At 42.9% G+C, this 20,918-nt stretch overlaps 1 protein-coding gene across 1 annotated transcript in view; it reads left to right on the forward strand.

Moving 5' to 3' along the window:
- Positions 1-20,918, forward strand: part of GC (GC vitamin D binding protein) — a 43,249-nt gene that overhangs the window by 3,743 nt on the left and 18,588 nt on the right. The window contains exons 2-5 of the mRNA XM_037896421.2: positions 8,958-9,027; positions 9,846-9,978; positions 13,174-13,385; positions 16,321-16,453. Of these exons, the coding sequence (XP_037752349.1) occupies positions 8,958-9,027; positions 9,846-9,978; positions 13,174-13,385; positions 16,321-16,453 (548 nt within the window). The remainder of the gene's footprint in view (positions 1-8,957; positions 9,028-9,845; positions 9,979-13,173; positions 13,386-16,320; positions 16,454-20,918) is intronic.

The following is a 20,918-nucleotide window of genomic DNA, read 5'->3' on the forward strand; positions in this document are numbered from 1 at the left end:
CCACTTTTTCCCACATCCATCTCATACCCTTGTTAATCCGGTCAGATTTTTAAAATTGACGAAAAGATGCCATAAACAAAGCTGAGCGCTTCACCCTCTTGTGGGCATTAAAGATACCGTGGCATTTTTCACAAGAACTAAGGCTGTAACCATGTGTCCTGATGTCAGATCATTCCCATTCCCCTATCTGGAGGTCCTCACAATCATTAAGCTAGAAAAGAGATTTGTCACTTCTGTCATCATCTTCTTGGTGGTGTTTCTGTGCCCTCTTAAACAGCTGATGTGTTTCAGGTTGCAGGGAGCCAGCTACCTTTCAATGAGAGCTGAAGTGATGTGTTAGCATGTCTGTTTAAATAAGTAACACGCTCTGAGATCTTCTGGGATGAAAACTATTTCCCCCTAAAACACAGCCTGCTCTGTAGTCCTGCGACAATTGAGCCCTGATCACTGGCATCACGCCACCGTTACCCTCTCAAAGCACCATCTACACCAGCAAAAAGGTGTGTATTTAAAACATGAGAGCTAACATGTTTAAAAACCCCAGTGGAGACAGGACAAGTTATAGTGTGGACCCGTTAGCTAGTCAAGGTGCACTCTAGGGGAGAGTCTAAGCTGCAGACACTCCCTGAATGGAGTACGTACCATCAGTGCTGCTCTGGGAAGCGTTAATTTCCATAGTGTTTCCTGACAGCAACTCTATGGATTTCTGAGGGGGTCATACTGCCTATAGCAGCTGTTCCCCTGCTCTGTCCTAACTAGTGGGCCATACCCCTGAAACCACACATGCCCCCAGTCAGGCATAGCTCCCTCCAAGAGGCTGGCACTGGCTCAGGGCTGGAGGAAGTCATCTAGACTCATAGACTTTAAGGTCAGAGGGGACCATTATGATCGTCTAGTCCGACCTCCTGCACAACGCAGGCCACAGCATCTCACCCACCCACTCCTGTAACAAACCCCTCACCTATGTTGTTGCCAGTCTCTTCCACCCATGCTTCCCGACCACATTTGACAGGTAAACGTGCTCATTCCCTCCTATTATGTCACAGAAGAGAGGAGGAGGCCCAGGGTGCTGCTCAGAGGTAGCTCTCTGTCTGCAAGGAGGAGCTGAATGGAGCTGACTCTTGAAGGCAGGAAAAGAGGCTGTGGTGTTGACGTCTTCCTAGTCTTCTAGGGCCTAATCTAAAGACCTGATCGCAAGTCAATAACAAAATTTCCCCCCCTGATTTCAATGGGCTTTGGATCAGGTTCTTAATGAGCAGGGGTTATTTGACTGAGCTGAGCAGCCATTTCATATATAGAAATAACCTAACATGGCTGTATGTTTTGTTCGAGTCCAAGCCTCCACTTGAAGTATAACTTTCTGTGTCCTTTTCACAGCTGGTGGACTATCATTAACACCTTATTTATAAGCACATACCAAATTGTTTTGAATGTGTTGAGCAGGTGAATCCCGTATTTATTTTGTGTCTGTTTAGCTGATTTAAGTGACAATATCACAGGGTATCAGTGAGCAGCTATTCCAGGTCAAAAAGACATGTATTTTGTTTACTTTGGTTGTGAGGAGACAGTGTTCTAACAAAGAGCTGTTCACCTTCAGAGGCTACTTGTTCTAACGGGGGAATGGGGTCAAACTTCTTTGACTCTAATAGATTAACAGGATACTGCCTGAATAATATCTTCTAGCTGGACACCTCACCACACCGGCAGAATCATCACTTGTCTGTTGGGGAAGATTCACATGAGCATAATCAGATAGCAGCAGACTTTAATACCATCAAAAATGTCAAACACAAAGCAAACGATAGCACTTTGAAGCATTTCAGGAAACCGAGGAGTTTTCCCATCCATCTCTCTAATTTTGAGTCCTGCAAAGTCTATGCAGCTGGTGCATTAAAATGCACTTTTGCTCTAAAAATGCCACCTTCTTACTAAGCAGCTATGCTACTTATGTGCATTCAGATGAAAATAAGCTTTTACTGATTTTTATTCTGCTTTCAGGAGCAGCGAGTTACATGGGCTTGTGGTGCCCGTGCTCCAGAAATCTTCAGGGCCTGGAGGCCCGGCTCCACCAATGTCTCTCCCCCAGCCCCACCTGCCACCCCTACGCGTCTCCCCTGGAGCATCCCCCGGCCCCGCCTAATGCCCCTGGAGCGTCTCCCGGCCGGTGGTTCTGTGCACCACCAAAAATTATACAAACCTGCCGCCCCATCTGCTTTGTTCTGCAGAGTCCACATAGTTAAGAGAGAGTGAGCTAAATTCGATTAATCACCATCAGAATTGTTTAAGTTTCAAAACAGTTACATCTGTGCAACTGCACTGAAGGAAAAGGTGTTGTACATTTCCCCCTGAGGGCATCATTTGAAGACAGTGGGTTAGCAGAAACTTGATCATGGTAATGGTCCCTTCTGGCCTTCAAATGTATGAATTTTAGCCTACCACTCAACTCTAGTTCATGTAAAGGGATATCACTCATTTTAATCCCAAAGATCCGTACACTCCATGCACATTTGATGTCCTCTCATTTTTACTGTTGAAACTGTTTGCATCAGAAATAAAGTAACATGACAGGGAGGTTTGAGAGAGCATTAATTTCGCTACATGAATGGTTCTTACAACATGGTAAATCTCCAGCATTACTAATATTAGTATGTTCCCATTTGGGGTCTGTGTATATCTTGGACTTTTATATCTTCAACCAGACCCTGACTTCCTTAGGTCTAGCTGGTTTCTAGATGTTGTGGGCCAGATCCCCAGATAGTGTAAATCAGATTAGTTCTGTTGATGTTCCAATGGAACTGCAGTGGTTTCCACCAAGTGGTGATCTGGGTTATACACTTCTCACTGCCCACTGGTGCCCCGTGTTTTTGCATGATTCAGATTTTCTAAAGGGTCTCCTGGAGCAAGTATTTCCAGAAATGGCAGCTTAAGGGTAAAAGAGAACATGGGAATTTTTTTTTCAAAAGTGCCTAAATCCTATTTTCAAGAGTGACTTAAAAGTCCAAGTCTCATTGAAAGTCAATCAGACTTAGGCTCATAAATGCCAAGTCCATTTTTATAAATGGGATGTAGGGCCAGACATTAAAGATAGTCCGGTTCCTAGAGATGCAAATAGATGCCTAGTGGGATTTTCTAAAGAGCCTAGGTTGGGAGTTAGGCACTTGGACCCAGATCCTCAAAAGTATTTAGGTGCCTAAGTAAATTCAATGGGAGTTAGTCAAAGGTATTTAGGCACCTATCTGGGCCTTTGGCATATGCAACGACATTCCATTTTCCTCAGGGGTGCATGACCCCCCAACTCTGCCCCAGGCCCTGCCCCCACTCCACCCCTTCCCGCCCCGCCTCTTCCAGCCCCCATTCTGCCCCCTCCCTCGAGTGCGCCCCACCCTCACTTCTCCCGCTCCCCCCAGCGCCTCCTGCACACAGCTAAACAGCTGCTCCGCAGCGGAAGGAGCTGAGCAATGGGGCTGCTGGTGGATGCTGAGTGACCACTCTTTTTTTTTTCCCTGTGGGTACTCCAGCCCCACAGCACCCATGGACTCGGTGCTTATGGCCCTAGGTGCTTTTGAAATTTTCCTAGACACCTATTTACATCTGTAGGTACCTAAAAACCTTTGCAAATCTGGCCCTAACTACCTAAATCACTTTTGAAAATGGGACTTGGGGCTCCTAAGTCACTTTGGTGCTTTTTGAAATGTTACCCTTTCAGCTTTTCGCAGTAACTGGATTCATCCTGTCTTCACTACAAACACCTTTCCGGGTGTGAAAGTCACTGTGAAAATAATGTAAATGTTACAGCAGAGTGTCTAAAATTATACTAGAGACTAGAAATTTATTTGAGCATAAGCTTTCGCCAGCTACAGCTCACTTCATCGGATGCATCCGGTGAAGTGAGCTGTAGCTCACGAAAGCTTATGCTCAAATAAATGTGTTAGTCTCTAAGGTGCCACAAGTCCTCCTTTTCTTTCTGCGGATACAGACTAACACGGCTGCTACTCTGAAACCTAAAATTATACTGATATTTAACCTGCTGGTACCACATCCCAACCCAGACAGTTTGTAGCAAAACCAATGGCACTTTACAGGGATTAGTGGCTTATTAACCATTCCTTTGGCACTTGCTGTAATTACATGAATTATAGTGCTCTCTGCTGAGGGTTGGTAATATGGGCACGCTGTATCATTTTATAGCAATTCCAAGGCAATTTAGCATTAATGTTCACCTTTTGCAAAGACTTACGGTAATTCCTTTTCATTCTGTCTGTCCTGATACCTGATATTTCTTTTGATAAATCCATTCAATCCTGTGCATTTTCCAGACTGAACATAAGATTGAGTTCTCTCTATTTCAAACAGATATGGTTCATAGCACCCTCTATTGGTTCTTATTACATCAGGAATTGATTTCCATGTATCTGGTGCAATCTACAACTTTGTGAAGCCAGTGTTGCAGCTGAAAAAATGAAAGAAGACAATACAGAAAAAGACTAACATCAATAAAACAAGGATAAATTTCTTCTAAAAGTGCCTAAATGACTTAGAAGACTGAGTCCTATTTTCAGAGGTGACTTAGGCACTTAGCAGACTCGGTCTCATTAAAAGACAATGGGACCCAGGCCCTAAGTTAGTTAGGCACTTTTGAAAACTGTGTCTCTAGACAATTAGAGGGAGATATTCAGAAGCATCTTTTAATTTTTTTTTCAATGAGAGTTGGAGCCTTAATTCCTTTTAAAAATCCTAGTCTTCAGTGATGACCACTATACAAAACACAAAGACAGATGGATAGATAGAGTTGATGAAGTAAGAAGTGAACGTCTACCTAATTTCTTTAACTAAAACTCTAATTGGGCCTGCTTCTTCTTTCACACTGGCTTTACACTGGTGTAACTTCATTGATTTCAACAGAACTACTAATGGGGTATCAGCTGTCAGAGAACCGCTGAAGAAGAGTTCTGTGGAGCTCAAAAGCTTGTCTCTCTCACCAACAGAAGTTGGTCCAATAAAAAATATTACCTTGCCCACCTTTTCTCTCAAATAATCCTTTACTATTTGTATTAGATTGTCCTGAATACCCTGTTGCTTATAAAAGCCAGAAAGAAAACGGTCATCACCTACCACCCAACCTGATAATTTAAGAACTTTTTTAATACTAATGAAAGGAGAAACCCTTCAACAATAGTCACTATTAAACTCAAAATTAAAATAGATAAGAGGAAAAAGGAGAAGAGCTTGATATCACAGAGTTTTGATAGGACCATGAATGAACAGGTTACCTACCTTAATGTAAGAAAAACACAAGTTTGGACCTAAACATGAAACAATGAAAGACCTTAATTGACACTATCACATGACAGGATAGAAGAAGACTAAGAGTAGAAAAGCATCAACCACAATATGTGATTAATATTATAAAGCTGCAGAAACTGACTGGTAGCAGGTCTCATTGATACAGTTGTAGGGACTTCCATAGGCCAGTTTATAATTGTGTATTTTGTGTATATATTTTGTGTTTTCACGTGTGCTAGCTGCATCTCATCTGTAACATCAAGTGATTAGACAGGATACAAAACATCAAAGTCCTGGACAAAGAGAAGTGCAAGCCAAGAAAGCAGGCTGTGGCAAAAACAAGTGAGCATGTCTGCCCGATGTGCAGATACATCTGCAGATCCTTCATTAACTTACATTTTCACTGAAAGACACACTGAAAAAAACCTGACTCTTGTACATTGACTACAGTGGGAGTCTCCCATATATACTAATTTTTCTCTAAGTTGTAAAGCAAGTTTTATAAGGTTTTTGTGATAAAAGAATGGATCCGTTAGGCTTTGTTTTTCTTTCAAATTACTACTCTTTATTTATACCACAGTAAGTAAGAGAAGAAGGCTATTCTATCCCTTTTCTTATCAGACATACCACAGCATTTTTCAGGATTAGCCAGACTAGGATAAAAGAAAGTCACACATTAAATCGTAACGTGCCCACATTTTGTATGCAGTTTTCTTTAGGGGTGAATGGGAGCTGCTGGTTCTCAGCTCTTTGAAACTAGGGTTGTAATTTTATTGAGATGTGTAAACACGGACTTTAGAGCTACAACTGCATACCATATGAAAAACATGAATGGGTCTTCCAGAAACCTGATCAAATATAGCCAGTGAGTTCTGTAACAAACTGAAAATGCAGCAGTGCTTTCTTCTCTCTTTATTTCTTTTTGCTCTTCTTCCCTAAAGAAATATTCTAACACTTTAGTGTATGTTCTGTTTTGATTTTTAATGGGCAAAAAAACCCAACCACCTTCCACTCTTTCTCAGCCTGGCCACCTCCTACTACTTCCCCGGCCCCAACGAGAACAGTGATTCCCTGACAGTGAAGAATCCCTGAGCTCCTGTCCTTTGTGTGGGCCCAAGGAGGAGGAAGGAATTGGAGAGAAGGGAGAGGTCATGTGATCCTCTTTTCCTTTCCCCCCCCCCCCCCCCCACTCCTATAAGCCTTGGGTCTCAGTGATTTGATCACTTGGTGACTCACCGTATCTTGAAATGGTTTTCTGACTCGAACATTCATGAAGCGTTCTATACACTCAGATCACTGATACGTGCCTGCAGCTTTAACCGCACACTGACAAAGCCTTTTTGTGGGTGGTCAGGCTAATGGGACTGTCCCTCAGATTGCTAATAACCTGTGTCCTGCACTGGGCATTGTATATTGATGGCTAAAGGAAAAGAAAGAGAGGGAGACATCATTTATTTGTAGGAAATATTGAGCATGTATTTTAAAATTCAGCCAGGGACGAAGAAAAATTCATTAAAAAAAATTAAATCTATCATATTGGAAACTGAGTTCTAAATTATACTCTTGAATGGGTCTCCCACTGATTTTAAAAGAAGTCTTTCACCAAAATGACAATACATTTATTTCCAGACTGGTTTCCCCACCCACACTAGGATCCTTGCCCTTCCCTAGTACACCAAGTGCCCAAGTCTGCCACCATTACTTGCACTGTGTAGTACATAACTCCACGAGTAGCCATTGGAAACACGAAATGGGTAGGTGGGTATGGGAGGGAAATGGGCGAAGCCAATGCACAAGCCAGAACCGCTGAATCGGTGCAGGGGGAGGTTATAATTTGCTACTGATAGAGGCCAGCAACAAATGACTCTCTGCCAGAAGCAAGTGGGGGCGGTCGAAAGGAACTATGCCTTTCTTACTTCCCTGGGCTGCTTTTACACCCCATCCCGCAGGCTTGTGGCAAAGCCAAAAATCTAGCTCTCAGTAAAACAGGTTCCAATTAGCATTATGCAAAGCTCTCCACTTTTCATTTTATGGCCAAGTTAATATTTTCACAAACACTAACTTTGTGTTCACCACAAGTAAACACTGCTTTGCATGACAAAGATGCCCTTATTCTATATTTACCTCAGTTGGAAATTGGCCATTTCTGTCTGCCTGTTTTTATTTAAAGAAATGTTCCCTGCCTCATGACATCTGTGCATGAAGAATGGCCTCTAGCATGAAGAGCTTCAAGCATCCTTCTCTGCTGCTGTCTAAAGCAGATAAATGTGAGTGTAACGCAGCAAAGAGGCAGATGAGACGACTGGATCATTCCAGCCCTACTAGTAGCTTGAATTATTCAAATGAAGACGGCTCAGGCACTGAGCAAACTGGAATCTCATCAGACAAACAAGATGAGGGTTAAAAATGTTGTCATTTTCCCTCTGATTTTTTTCAAGCTTCGTTTAAATTCTGAAAATGCCCAGTAGTACCTGCTAAGTGACTTACAAAGAAGAATTTAGTCACGCCATGTGCATTCACCCTGAGGTGAAGTGTTTACTAAGAGAGTGTCACAGAACATCAGTGACGCATTCCATTGGGGTGGAACCAATAGGGTTTTATGAAAATTAATTGGAATGCTGTGAAAATTACTCTGAGCCTACAGTGTCAAATTTAACAGAGAAATATGTTCTTTGTAGAGTTGTGGGGCTTTTCAGGGAGTGGTTTGAGGAGTTGGTTTGTTTTACACAATTCTGTGGAATTCTGCAGCGGGGATATGATTCTGTTTTGAACTCTATAGGCTGTTTTGAACCATCCTATGTTATTTTGTATTAAATGCTAGAGGGATGAAATTCATCCCCATGCAGCGGGCCTGCACAAGCTTTCTGCACCACTAGAATCATATTTTGAGGGCTTAAAAGGGAATTAATTGATACTTAGAAAATTGATGCTGGCCCTCAGCACAGGGGTGAATTTCACCCCACTGCTTTTCTACAAAGATACCCAAACAACATGTGCACATAGACAATTATTTTCTAATTATAATAGTGGCAAAAGGTGTTTTTGTTTTTCCAGACACATGGAAATGGCTGGAATATGGGAATAGACATGTCCATCCCCTTTCCACTTAAAAAATAAACCAACATTAATTCTCTCAAAAAGAAAAGGAGTACTTGTGGCACCTTAGAGACTAACCTTAGTCTCTAAGATGCCACAAGTACTCCTTTTCTTTTTGCGAATACAGACTAACACGGCTGCTACTCTGAAACCTGTCATTAATTCTCTCATCTTCTCATTTTGGAAAGAAGAGCCTGATCAAAAGCCCGCTGAAGTAACAAAGACTCCTATGCACTTCAGTGGCCTTTGGACCAGACCCTCAAGAACATACAGATTCTATTTTAAATAGGTTTTTATACTATGCTCATCACCATGGATCTGAGCACCTTCCAGAACCTCAGTAAGGGACGTGACTAAGATTTGTCACGTTGTTTGGTCTCTCATCCTTTCCCAAAAGGAGAGATGTGTGCAGTAGAACATGTTTGGGTAGGGTTTTTATGGTGTGTTTTTTGTTTTGGTGTCACTCAAGCCCGTCTTTGTCTTCAAGAGGACAGAGTGAGATATGCTTTGTTTTCTTCTGTGTCTGTTTTATCAAAACAAGTAACTGATGATAAATCCTCCTGTGACTGATTTTGCAGGTCGAGACTATGTACGGGACAAAATCTGTCAAGAATTCAACAGCATGGGAAAAGACAACTTCCGAACTCTGTATGTACCCCCAGAACACTGAAGCATTGACTTTGAACCCATACTGCTAAGACACAGCACACAAACCAAGTTAAAGAAAAATATTATAAAAAGAAAAAATAATGTTATAAGTTTTAACTATAATTAAATTCTATAAATGGTGAGTCCTATTGATTTCAGTGGGACCAGTCACATGAATAAAGTTAAACACCTGCATGTTTGCAGGATCAGGGCCTTAAACTGTAAGTTGTTTGTCTGCCTTGAATTTTCAAAAGAGTTAATTACCTAAATCCTATTGCATTTTAATGGAATTCAGTGCCTAGCTCCCTTAGGATTTGAAAATCCCAGCCTTCTACTTGAATGGCAGCATCTGTCTCTCTGACCCCATTTCTAGCAAGCTAGCAGGTGTCTATCTGAGCTGGGAAGCACGCTCCCAGCTGCAGTTTGGATGTACCCTTAGACATTTAACTGCCTGATCTGCAGCTGCTATCAGTACTTAGGCATGTATGTGACACCAGATGTATCCATAGATAACTGTAGAAGGAAATCTGTGTCCACAATTACTTCTGGCTGCAAAGCTGTGGGAACAAACTGGAAGCCTGGATACAGGCATGCTGAAAATAAGGCTCTATGGCTATAGCACAGATTCCGGTGACATTTAAAGAAGTCAAAATGTTGCTTTAAAAGAAAACGCTTGTTCGTATTTCAGACCCAGAGCTGCTATTCTTCATGTAAAACTTGTAACTGCAATCGGACAGATTTCTTTCAATAGGGTTTCAGTGAATAATAAATACTTTCCCAAACCGGCCATAAGAGCTTTGCCTCCTGTTTGTTCTCAGAGCAATCATCCTGAACAGCAAGAAATTCTCCAATGCCACCTTTGAAGAGATCAGTCACCTTGTGAAAGAGGTGGTCTTCCTGGCAGAAACGTGTTGTCTCAAAGGGGTTCACCCCAGCTGCTATGAAACTGGGGTAAGTCATGCTCTGTAGAATCACAGTATCTTAAACACGATGCATTTATTAAAGAAAACAGCTTCTAACTATAGACAAACAAACAGGCTTCCATGCAGCTTTGGCCTCAGCTTTTTCTCCCTTTTTTACCAGGCTCCATCCTGTATGACGACAAAGGAGACCCATTCCAATTTAGGCTTAAATAGTTTCTTGTAGCATTTATTTTGCACATTTTAAGACTACGCTATTACCAGCTATAAATTACCTCTTCTGGGGGGAGGGAGACTTTTTCCAAGTCTCTGGTCTCTGCTGTGTTCTTCCCCTTTTTTTCTCCACTCTCTTGTTGTCAGTCACTATCTTTTATACCTTATTCTGTAGCTTTGCACAGACTAAGTTACCTCATCTGTGAACCTATCCGTTCTAAACCCCTGACTAAACATTTTTATGCACAAATCACAATAACTAACACAAACTAATACATTTTTGCTTAAACTTCTTTTTACTTGTCTTACTTGTATCGTCTGTTCTCTGCTATTAATCCCACTGGCTCCTTCCAGTTTTTTTAATCTTACTGGTCTGTTTTTGTGGCCTTGGGTTTTTGCTTGTTTTGGGAGCACCTAAAATTAACAATTCCCTCATGAGGCTCTGTTTCACTTTGCTATTTACACAGACCAAGGTTTTACAAAGCAAGACACACAAACCAGATTTCAGAGTTTATACAACCCTGAAGCTTTTCCAGCTACATTCAGGAATGCTGCATGAGCAGAGCGACACACAAATGCCTTTCTATTGTCTTATAGTACTATATATAATATTCATGTCTCTAACATTATTTAGTATATATATATTTGACTGACACAATTCATTATGCAGTTTCCCAACAGCACTATCTGGAATTCTGAATGGCATACAGAGGCATCTACTGGCTGAATAATATATTGCACATAACCATATCATTACATGCTTAACAGAGAGAAACAATGTGATGGTTCCAATTTATGTTCAGTTATGTACATGCAATGTTGTTTACATTCCAATGAAAGTTTCAAGTGAAAATGGTGGAGAAGTCTGGGGGGAGGTGACTACGTATGGAAGCATCTTGAAATTAGTTTAAAAGGTAACGCTGACTATGGCTGAAAGGCGGTGGGGTTTATTGTCTGTTCAGCGCACACATGTAACTCTCATTAATATTAATGGAATTTAATAGAGCTGGGATCCAGCTGCAAAAATCAGGTCTGGATCCAGATTTCAAGCAGCTTGTCATGTGATTAAGAGTTACAGAAAGGGTTAAATTTTCCTGGAATAAAGGAAATGGTATTATCCCTAAAGTCACTGTGACCCCTCTTTCCTCCAACCCTATGCTTTGGTTCAGAGCTTCTGCCTAAAACCTGCTGCTGGTGTCTTGCTACATGTTTAAAGGAACAATACACATACCCTCATGTTGCCAAAAGATTGGGGTATGCTGATCCAAGCTTTTGGGTTGAGGCCATCTCTATTTTTTATTTTGGGCAAGTCACTGTCCCACCTTGTGCCTCAGTTTCCCCATTGGTACTATGAGGATAATCATTGTGACCTCCTCTGTAAAGTGCTTTGAGATCTAAAACTGAAAAGTGCTATATAAGAACTAAATGTTGTTGTTATATAGTGCCAGTGGCTAAGTGGTTTTGCAAATCATATTCAGAGTATGGATGAGGAGCCCCAAAAAGTATTGGGCCACATTTCCTGTGCACAGATCACTGCTCTGGTTTAATCGCGTCTGGAGAAATACAAATGTTGGGATGACTAATATCTAAGAGACCGACTCCTCGTCGAAACGGGGTGGCCCACTTCTGCCAACTTAAATACCCATTTCTGGAGTTACACCTGCCTCTTTCCTCTTCAGACCAACTCCATCATGCCAGCACCAAGCCTGAGTGTGTGGACTGGGCACGGGCCAGTGCATTGATGTGGGTGAGGAATCTTCAGACTCTCACCCCAGCCACAGAAGACCCATTAGGTGGAGGCTACTTCCGCTATGCAGCTAAGTAGCTCTCCATGCCAGTTACATGCTCCTAACATGGGACAGAGAATTGGAGGACCATGAATGGCCAATCATCTGCTTCTATAGGCCTGCTCTCACCTGTCTGTGCCCTGCAGCCTCCTTGGCTCCATGCACTACAGCCCCCCAAATCCTACCTTTCCCTTCTACAGCAGAAATGCATCAGATTGACTGCCAGAAGACCCTGTGCAACAATAGAGGCAGAATTTTGACACTAAGCAACACAACCACATCCACTTTGAGCTACATCCTGCAGTCTTCTCACTTAAAACAAGTCAATGGGAGTTTTACCTTCATTAGGGCTCCAGAATCCATCCCTTTCTACAGTGATTACAATTAAAAATGGAATGTTTTCCCACAATTACCACACCGTAGTGTCTGAAATACTGCTGGTATCTCCTATGCTAAGATAGCCTTCACTGACCACATTGCTAACGCTGACTTTGTAATGCAGCCACTGTAGTTCTCCTTCTCCTCTTTTCTTGCTTTGCATTGGAGCCCCCACTATTTCTGGTGCTTGCTTTATGCATTAAGCAATTGGGTTTTTTACTGCTGATAGTGTAAGACGTTTGGGTCAGATACCTTTTAACGCATGTTTTGTGTTATCTCCTTCTTAAAAGCACCCTGAACATAAGTTGGCTTAACAAAAGTCAGAAGTTGGCCAGAGCTACAAGTGGTTAAGCAAGATGGTTAACAAAATTCTCACACAACTCATTCATCCCTCCTCCCCCCCCCCAAAAAAAGTTATCTTGTCCCTCTTCTCACCAGAGAATGAATAGTAGAATGGGAAATCTCATGTTACTAAGACTGTATTACATTGACAAAGTATTCTGTGGTACATTCATGGGTATGCAATGAATTACTAACTAACGTGGCCCCAATAAACTCCATAAGTGACTGGGATTGGTTGCAGCCAGCACAGAGGAATAAGGTAGTGACACTGTGGTTCTGTACAACATACCTGTGCTTATGTCCCCAAGATAGGTATCACCAGCCCAACCCCCCACAGGGCTCCTCCACAGAGCCCGCTTCTTTGAGCTGTGTGCAGAAGTGGATTTCACCTATAGAAGGAGGCAATGTTTTACTTAAAGAATGTGAAAACTGTAATTACTGCTAGACTGAGAACTTGGACATTAATGTTCTCTCATTTCTTTTTCTTCCATTCCACCCTACCCCAGTCTTCAGCTCTGTCTGCCAAGTCCTGTGATGAAAACTCTCCTTATCCTGATCACCCAGGGATTGCGGCTTGTTGTACCCAGCAAGGGTTAGAGCGAAAGCTCTGTCTGGCCGCCCTGCACCATCCGCCCAAAGAGTTCCCTACATACGTGGAGCCATCGAATGAAGAACTCTGTGAGGCCTTCAAGAAGGACCCCAAGGATTTTGCAGATAGGTAAGTGTAACCCACACACCTCCTGGATGTGGTGTTCTGGCCCATCTAGTGTCACCAAGACACTTAAAGAGAGAGAGAGAGATTAATGAGTTTACTCTACAGCCAACTGGCTTTTTTTCATAGATTCATAAATTCATAGATATTAAGGTCAGAAGGGACCATTATGATCATCTAGTCTGACCTCCTGCACAACGCAGGCCACAGAATCTCACCCACCCACTCCTGCGAAAAACCTCTCACCTATTTCTGAGGTATTGAAGTCCTCAAATCGTAGTTTAAAGACTTCAAGGAGCAGAGAATCCTCCAGGAAGTGACCCGTGCCCCATGCTACAGAGGAAGGCGAAAAACCTCCAGGGCCTCTTCCAATCTGCCCTGGAGGAAAATTCCTTCCCGATCCCAAATATGGCGATCAGCTAAACCCTGAGCATATGGGCAAGATTCACCAGCCAGATACCCAGGAAAGAATTCTCTGTAGTAACTCAGATCCCACCCCTTCTAACATCCCATCACAGGCCATTGGGCCTATTTACCATGAATATTTAAAGATTAATTAATTGCCAAAATCATGTTATCCCATCATACCATCTCCTCCATAAACTTATCGAGTTTAATCTTAAAGCCAGATAGGTCTTTTGCCCCCACTTTTAGGTCAGGCTTTTAAAGACTCATGCTTTAAGCTGCAGAGGCCCCAGGTTCGATCCCGCCCGCGGATGACCGGGGTCTGTCAGCATTACATAAGCACTAAGAGTTTAGCTTATGAACTTTACACATCTTGAATGTATCCTGAGAACAACATTAAATCCCTTAGTTAATTTCAAACAAACTCATTCACTAGTCAACAGGTTGTCTCCATCAGATTCTGTTTTTTCTCTCTGACGAACGGTTGGGATGCAGACAAGTGTAAGTGCTATTAAATGGGGGTTAAGCACTTGATAGAAGTTTATCTTGTGTGCTTTATTGTCTCTGGCTCCTGCATGGATGCACAAAGCTGCCAGGGTACAAAGAACCTTTCTCCCCCTACCCACTATGTGTGCCAAGCACAAGGGTTAGAACCACAGTCCCTGGAGACGTACTCCACTCATAATGGGGCAAAGAGGACCATGGCTTAGCTTAATAAAATCTTATATGGTGTAGCAGTAACGTTCTTAAAGACAATGGGGTCGGAGTGTCTTTCTGGGTGCTGTGTGATCTGAAGAAGGGTCTCTGTGGTGCCTCTCAGCAATGCAGTTTTTAGAGTATCTTCTGCTTGGATTGCAGTAGTTGGGGGTCAGAAGGCACCAGGAAAGGCTGCGTTTCTCTTGGTTCAGGAAGTTAGGACTATTGTTTGTTCTGACTCATATGGTGGAGACATGGTGGAAAAGGTAAGGAGGGGAAAAGCAGAGAGCCCTCTGTAGATCCTGAATCTCTGACTTATTGTCTCATTCCTGGGTTCTCCTGGGGGACTAACATAGGGACTGAGGTTCAGATTTTCAAAGGCGTTTAGGTACTTAAACCTGCAGATAGGCACCTAATACAAATGAATTATAATGCCTAGCTTACTCCAGTACCTATCTCTCATTGAAATGAATGTGAGATAGGCCCCTAAACCATGTACGACATTTTTGTAAATTCTGCTAGACACCTGTCTGCATCTTTAAACCCTAAAATCTGGCCCTGAATCTCTCTGTAAGAGATTGATAGTAAAATTTCTTTTTAGATACTTTAGAGAGAGATTTTCAAAGGTACAACAGTGATTTAGTCACACAACTCCCACTGACTATCAAAAGTATTTGATTGTCTTTGCAAATCTCTCTGCAAATCTCTCCCTAGACACATCAATGTGCGAAAGAGTTGTCTGATGTTAAGTACCCAAGTTTGCCAACTTTGGACTTACGCCGCTGTTTATTGTTAGATTTACGAACACATTTACTTTTATTATTTCTTTCCTTCTCCTGGCGCTAGCTGTTTAATAGTCTTAGAAAATGTAACCAAACTACAAGATAAAGCGTCCAATGTGATTGCCTGTAAAGGAAGCAACTGTCTCATGCGCCAGGGATAAAAGAGAGATTCATTAACTCTGACATTTCACCCAAGCAAAACCAGGGAGAATTTGGAGCTCATGTACTATATTTAGGGCCACCTCTGTGTGGGTGCAAGCTAGGCTGGGGAGAGGGTACATCCCTGTAACACAATAATATGGCAGTCAGTTGTGTGGGAGAGGCAGTTAGAACTACTGCCCGCACTCACAGGCCTCTGGTGGATGGGAAGGGGGGTGATCATAGCTTCCTGTCGGCATTATGCTTTATACAAGCATAATGTCTCCCTCCATATGACTTAGGCACTACAGAGTCTCTCCTCTTTCCCCCACTTTGCACTCCATGGATGCACAAAGCATACCCTAGCTCTACGTATTTATCTTTTATTGCTAACCCACCTAATTTGCTCATCAGGATTGGCAGATGCCAGTCATGACAAAAATGCAATTTATTAAACCATTTATTAATTTATCTGAAACTCATCAGGATGCTACTAAATAGCCAACTTAATATTTTTTATACCATGAGAGTTATGAAGACTCCGTAAGGTCAGGCTAACCTTATGAACTGTAATGATTGTCAAAAAATGCATACGAATAAACAAACTTGCTGGAGTATTTCTGTTCTGATTTCAGTTGGTGGAGCAGTGACTCATTCACATGGGTTTAAGCCCATTTTTGTGAACTGGTTTATGCAGGCAGCCTGCTATATGTTCCTGGCATTTTAAAAAATAATTGAAAATAGCATACGTTACATTTGCAAAAACACTGGGATGGGATTTTCAGAAGCCCATAAGGGAGTCAGGTGCCCAACTCTCTTCGAAAGTCATTGACTTTCTTCAGGTGCCAAATTCCTTTCGATGTCTTTGAAAATCCCTCTGAGTTAACAAATCCTCCAGCCAAGTACTGTCTCTTTTCTAGGTTTGCTCATGAGTATTCCAGTAACTATGGACAAGCCCCACTCCCAGTATTAGTGGGTTCTATAAAGAGTTACTTATCCATGGTTGGGACTTGCTGCATTTCACCAAGCCCTACTGTGTGCTTCTTGAAAGAGGTAAGTGTGTCCCTCCTTCACTTGCTTCCTACCAACTTCTATAGCACTACAACTCTAAAACCTTTTAAAAAATGTTGTCTCTTCTATTGGTTCTTTAATCTTGACACAGTCCCTATCACAGTGGCATGGCGGTGTGTGCGCAAAATGCAGTGCCACACATCATAAATTATATGTACTGTATAGAACAATGATGGAGTATTACCTTGTTACCTTAGAACATTCAGGGTGCCATTTGGAAGGCTACCAAAGGATGTAGCAATTCAGTCCTGGCATCCACTGACTTTTAATCATGATTAAGCTGTGTGACTCTCACCAGTTTTGCTCCATGAGGAAGCAAGGGAACATTTGCTCTGCATTTGATCCCCCTGGGTTTGCACTCCTTTAATATGTAATTGTTGAAGTCAAACCCAACATTCCAAATGAAACTCAGCTAAAGCTATTAAGTTTCATATCAGGACCTTGCTAAATCATGAATTTTAATAGAAAATCTAAATTTGTCCAAAGTCTACTCCATGTTTCACACAACTCTCGTCATCTTACCAACTGTCTATAAGATGCTGCCACACATGATGAAAATGAGCGCAATAAGGGGTTTGGTTGCACCACAATCAAACAATATCCCTCTTATGTAAACGTCAGTCTTATTACACTCAAAGTTGTCTAAGAGGAGATAGTTACTGCCATTCATTCATTCATAGAATCATAGAATATCAGGGTTGGAAGGGACCCCAGAAGGTCATCTAGTCCAACCCCCTGCTCGAAGCAGGACCAATTCCCAGTTAAATCATCCCAGCCAGGGCTTTGTCAAGCCTGACCTTAAAAACCTCTAAGGAAGGAGATTCTACCACCTCCCTAGGTAACGCATTCCAGTGTTTCACCACCCTCTTAGTGAAAAAGTTTTTCCTAATATCCAATCTAAACCTCCCCCATTGCAACTTGAGACCATTACTCCTCGTTCTGTCATCTGCTACCATTGAGAACAGTCTAGAGCCATCCTCTTTGGAACCCCCTTTCAGGTAGTTGAAAGCAGCTATCAAATCCCCCCTCATTCTTCTCTTCTGCAGACTAAACAATCCCAGCTCCCTCAGCCTCTCCTCATAAGTCATGTGCTCTAGACCCCTAATCATTTTTGTTGCCCTTCGCTGGACTCTCTCCAATTTATCCACATCCTTCTTGTAGTGTGGGGCCCAAAACTGGACACAGTACTCCAGATGAGGCCTCACCAGTGTCGAAAAGAGGGGAACGATCACGTCCCTCGATCTGCTCGCTATGCCCCTACTTATACATCCCAAAATGCCATTGGCCTTCTTGGCAACAAGACACACTGCTGACTCATATCCAGCTTCTCGTCCACTGTCACCCCTAGGTCCTTTTCCGCAGAACTGCTGCCTAGCCATTCGGTCCCTAGTCTGTAGCGGTGCATTGGATTCTTCCATCCTAAGTGCAGGACCCTGCACTTATCCTTATTGAACCTCATCAGATTTCTTTTGGCCCAATCCTCCAATTTGTCTAGGTCCTTCTGTATCCTATCCCTCCCCTCCAGCGTATCTACCACTCCTCCCAGTTTAGTATCATCCGCAAATTTGCTGAGAGTGCAATCCACACCATCCTCCAGATCATTTATGAAGATATTGAACAAAACCGGCCCCAGGACCGACCCCTGGGGCACTCCACTTGACACCGGCTGCCAACTAGACATGGAGCCATTGATCACTACCCGTTGAGCCCGACAATCTAGCCAGCTTTCTACCCACCTTATAGTGCATTCATCCAGCCCATACTTCCTTAACTTGCTGACAAGAATACTGTGGGAGACCGTGTCAAAAGCTTTGCTAAAGTCAAGAAACAATACATCCACTGCTTTCCTTTCATCCACAGAACCAGTAATCTCATCATAAAAGGCGATTAGATTAGTCAGGCATGACCTTCCCTTGGTGAATCCATGCTGACTGTTCCTGATCACTTTCCTCTCATGTAAGTGCTTCAGGATTGATTCTTTGAGGACCTGCTCCATGATTTTTCCAGGGACTGAGGTGAGGCTGACTGGCCTGTAGTTCCCAGGATCCTCCTTCTTCCCTTTTTTAAAGATTGGCACTACATTAGCCTTTTTCCAGTCATCCGGGACTTCCCCCGTTCGCCACGAGTTTTCAAAGATAATGGCCAAGGGCTCTGCAATCACAGCCGCCAATTCCTTCAGCACTCTCGGATGCAACTCGTCCGGCCCCATGGACTTGTGCACGTCCAGCTTTTCTAAATAGTCCCTAACCACCTCTATCTCCACAGAGGGCTGGCCATCTCTTCCCCATTTTGTGATGCCCAGCGCAGCAGTCTGGGAGCTGACCTTGTTAGTGAAAACAGAGGCAAAAAAAGCATTGAGTACATTAGCTTTTTCCACATCCTCTGTCACTAGGTTGCCTCCCTCATTCAGTAAGGGGCCCACACTTTCCTTGGCTTTCTTCTTGTTGCCAACATACCTGAAGAAACCCTTCTTGTTACTCTTGACATCTCTTGCTAGCTGCAGCTCCAGGTGTGATTTGGCCCTCCTGATATCTTTCCTACATGCCCGAGCAATATTTTTATACTCTTCCCTGGTCATATGTCCAACCTTCCACTTCTTGTAAGCTTCTTTTTTATGTTTAAGATCCGCTAGGATTTCACCATTAAGCCAAGCTGGTCGCCTGCCATATTTACTATTCTTTCGACTCATCGGGATGGTTTGTCCCTGTAACCTCAACAGGGATTCCTTGAAATACAGCCAGCTCTCCTGGACTCCCTTCCCCTTCATGTTAGTCCCCCAGGGGATCCTGGCCATCTGTTCCCTGAGGGAGTCGAAGTCTGCTTTCCTGAAGTCCAGGGTCCGTATCCTGCTGCTTACCTTTCTTCCCTGCGTCAGGATCCTGAACTCAACCAACTCATGGTCACTGCCTCCCAGATTCCCATCCACTTTTGCTTCCCCCACTAATTCTACCCGGTTTGTGAGCAGCAGGTCAAGAAAAGCGCCCCCCCTAGTTGGCTCCCCTAGCACTTGCGCCAGGAAATTGTCCCCTACGCTTTCCAAAAACTTCCTGGATTGTCTATGCACCGCTGTATTGCTCTCCCAGCAGATATCAGGAAAATTAAAGTCACCCATGAGAATCAGGGCATGCGATCTAGTAGCTTCCGTGAGTTGCCGGAAGAAAGCCTCATCCACCTCATCCCCCTGGTCCGGTGGTCTATAGCAGACTCCCACCACTACATCACTCTTGTTGCACACACTTCTAAACTTAATCCAGAGACACTCAGGTTTTTCCACAGTTTCGTTTTGTTTCGTTTCGTTTTCATTTGTTTAAAAAAAGGCTACCCATCAAACAAGATATGGCCGAACAGTGTAGAGTCTTTCTGTGAGAGATCTATTGCTATGGAGATTCACTGTAATAGGCAGCACAGTTCCTTAAGGGAAACTATGAGAGAATGCAAAATAATTTCCTTGGTGGAGAGAGGGAGCTAGGAAATTAGTGAGGAGGGAGAGAAGTTTAGTATGCCACTGGTACCAAAAAGGGGGTTTGCTCTGAATCAGCCTCCATCCACTGTCTTACTGTGCACTTCAGGAAGATGGCATTTAGGGTCTATAGTTTTTATTTGGTTTCCTAGCATCACCATGCACCCAGACTGGAATAGGATTTGCTGCTAATGCAGTGGAGGCAGGTGCACCAATTCCCTTTGCTTTCAGCCTGTAGGGAAATTAAGCAAACATCACAAACATGATGTTCATTTCCTACTAAGTGGCAGCTGCTAAACATCACTCCAGTCATTTCCAGCAACCTGGAAAACTATTTTATATGTTTCAGAGTAGCAGCCATGTTACTCTGTATTTGCAAAAAGAAAAGGAGTACTAGTGGCACCTTAGAGACTAACCAATTTATTTGAGCATAAGCTTTCATGAGCTACAGCTCACTTCATCGGATGCATTCAGTGGAAAATACAGTGAGGAGATTTATATACACACAGAACATGAAAAAATGGGTGTTTATCATACACACTGTAAGGAGAGTGATCACTTAAGATGAGCTATTACCAGCAGGAGAGCAGGGGGGAGAAAACCTTTTGTAGTGATAATCAAGGTGGGCCATTTCCAGCAGTTAACAGGAACGTCCGAGGAGAAGTGGGGGGTGGGGGAAATAAACATGGGGAAATAGTTTTACTTTGTGTAATGACCCATCCACTCCCAGTCTCTATTCAAGCCTAAGTTAATTCTATCCAGTTTGCAAATTAATTCCAATTCAGCAGTCTCTCGTTGGAATCTGTTTTTGAAGTCTTTTTGTTCTAATATTGTGACCTTTAGGTCTGAAATCGAGTGACCAGAGAGATTGAAGTGTTCTCTGACTGGTTTATGAATGTTATAATTCTTGACATCTGATTTGTGTCCATTTATTCTTTTACATAGAGACTGTCCAGTTTGACCAATGTACATGGCAGAGGGGCATTG

The sequence above is a fragment of the Chelonia mydas genome, chromosome 4 (genome assembly GCF_015237465.2).
Source record: "Chelonia mydas isolate rCheMyd1 chromosome 4, rCheMyd1.pri.v2, whole genome shotgun sequence".
NCBI lineage: Eukaryota > Metazoa > Chordata > Testudines > Cheloniidae > Chelonia > Chelonia mydas.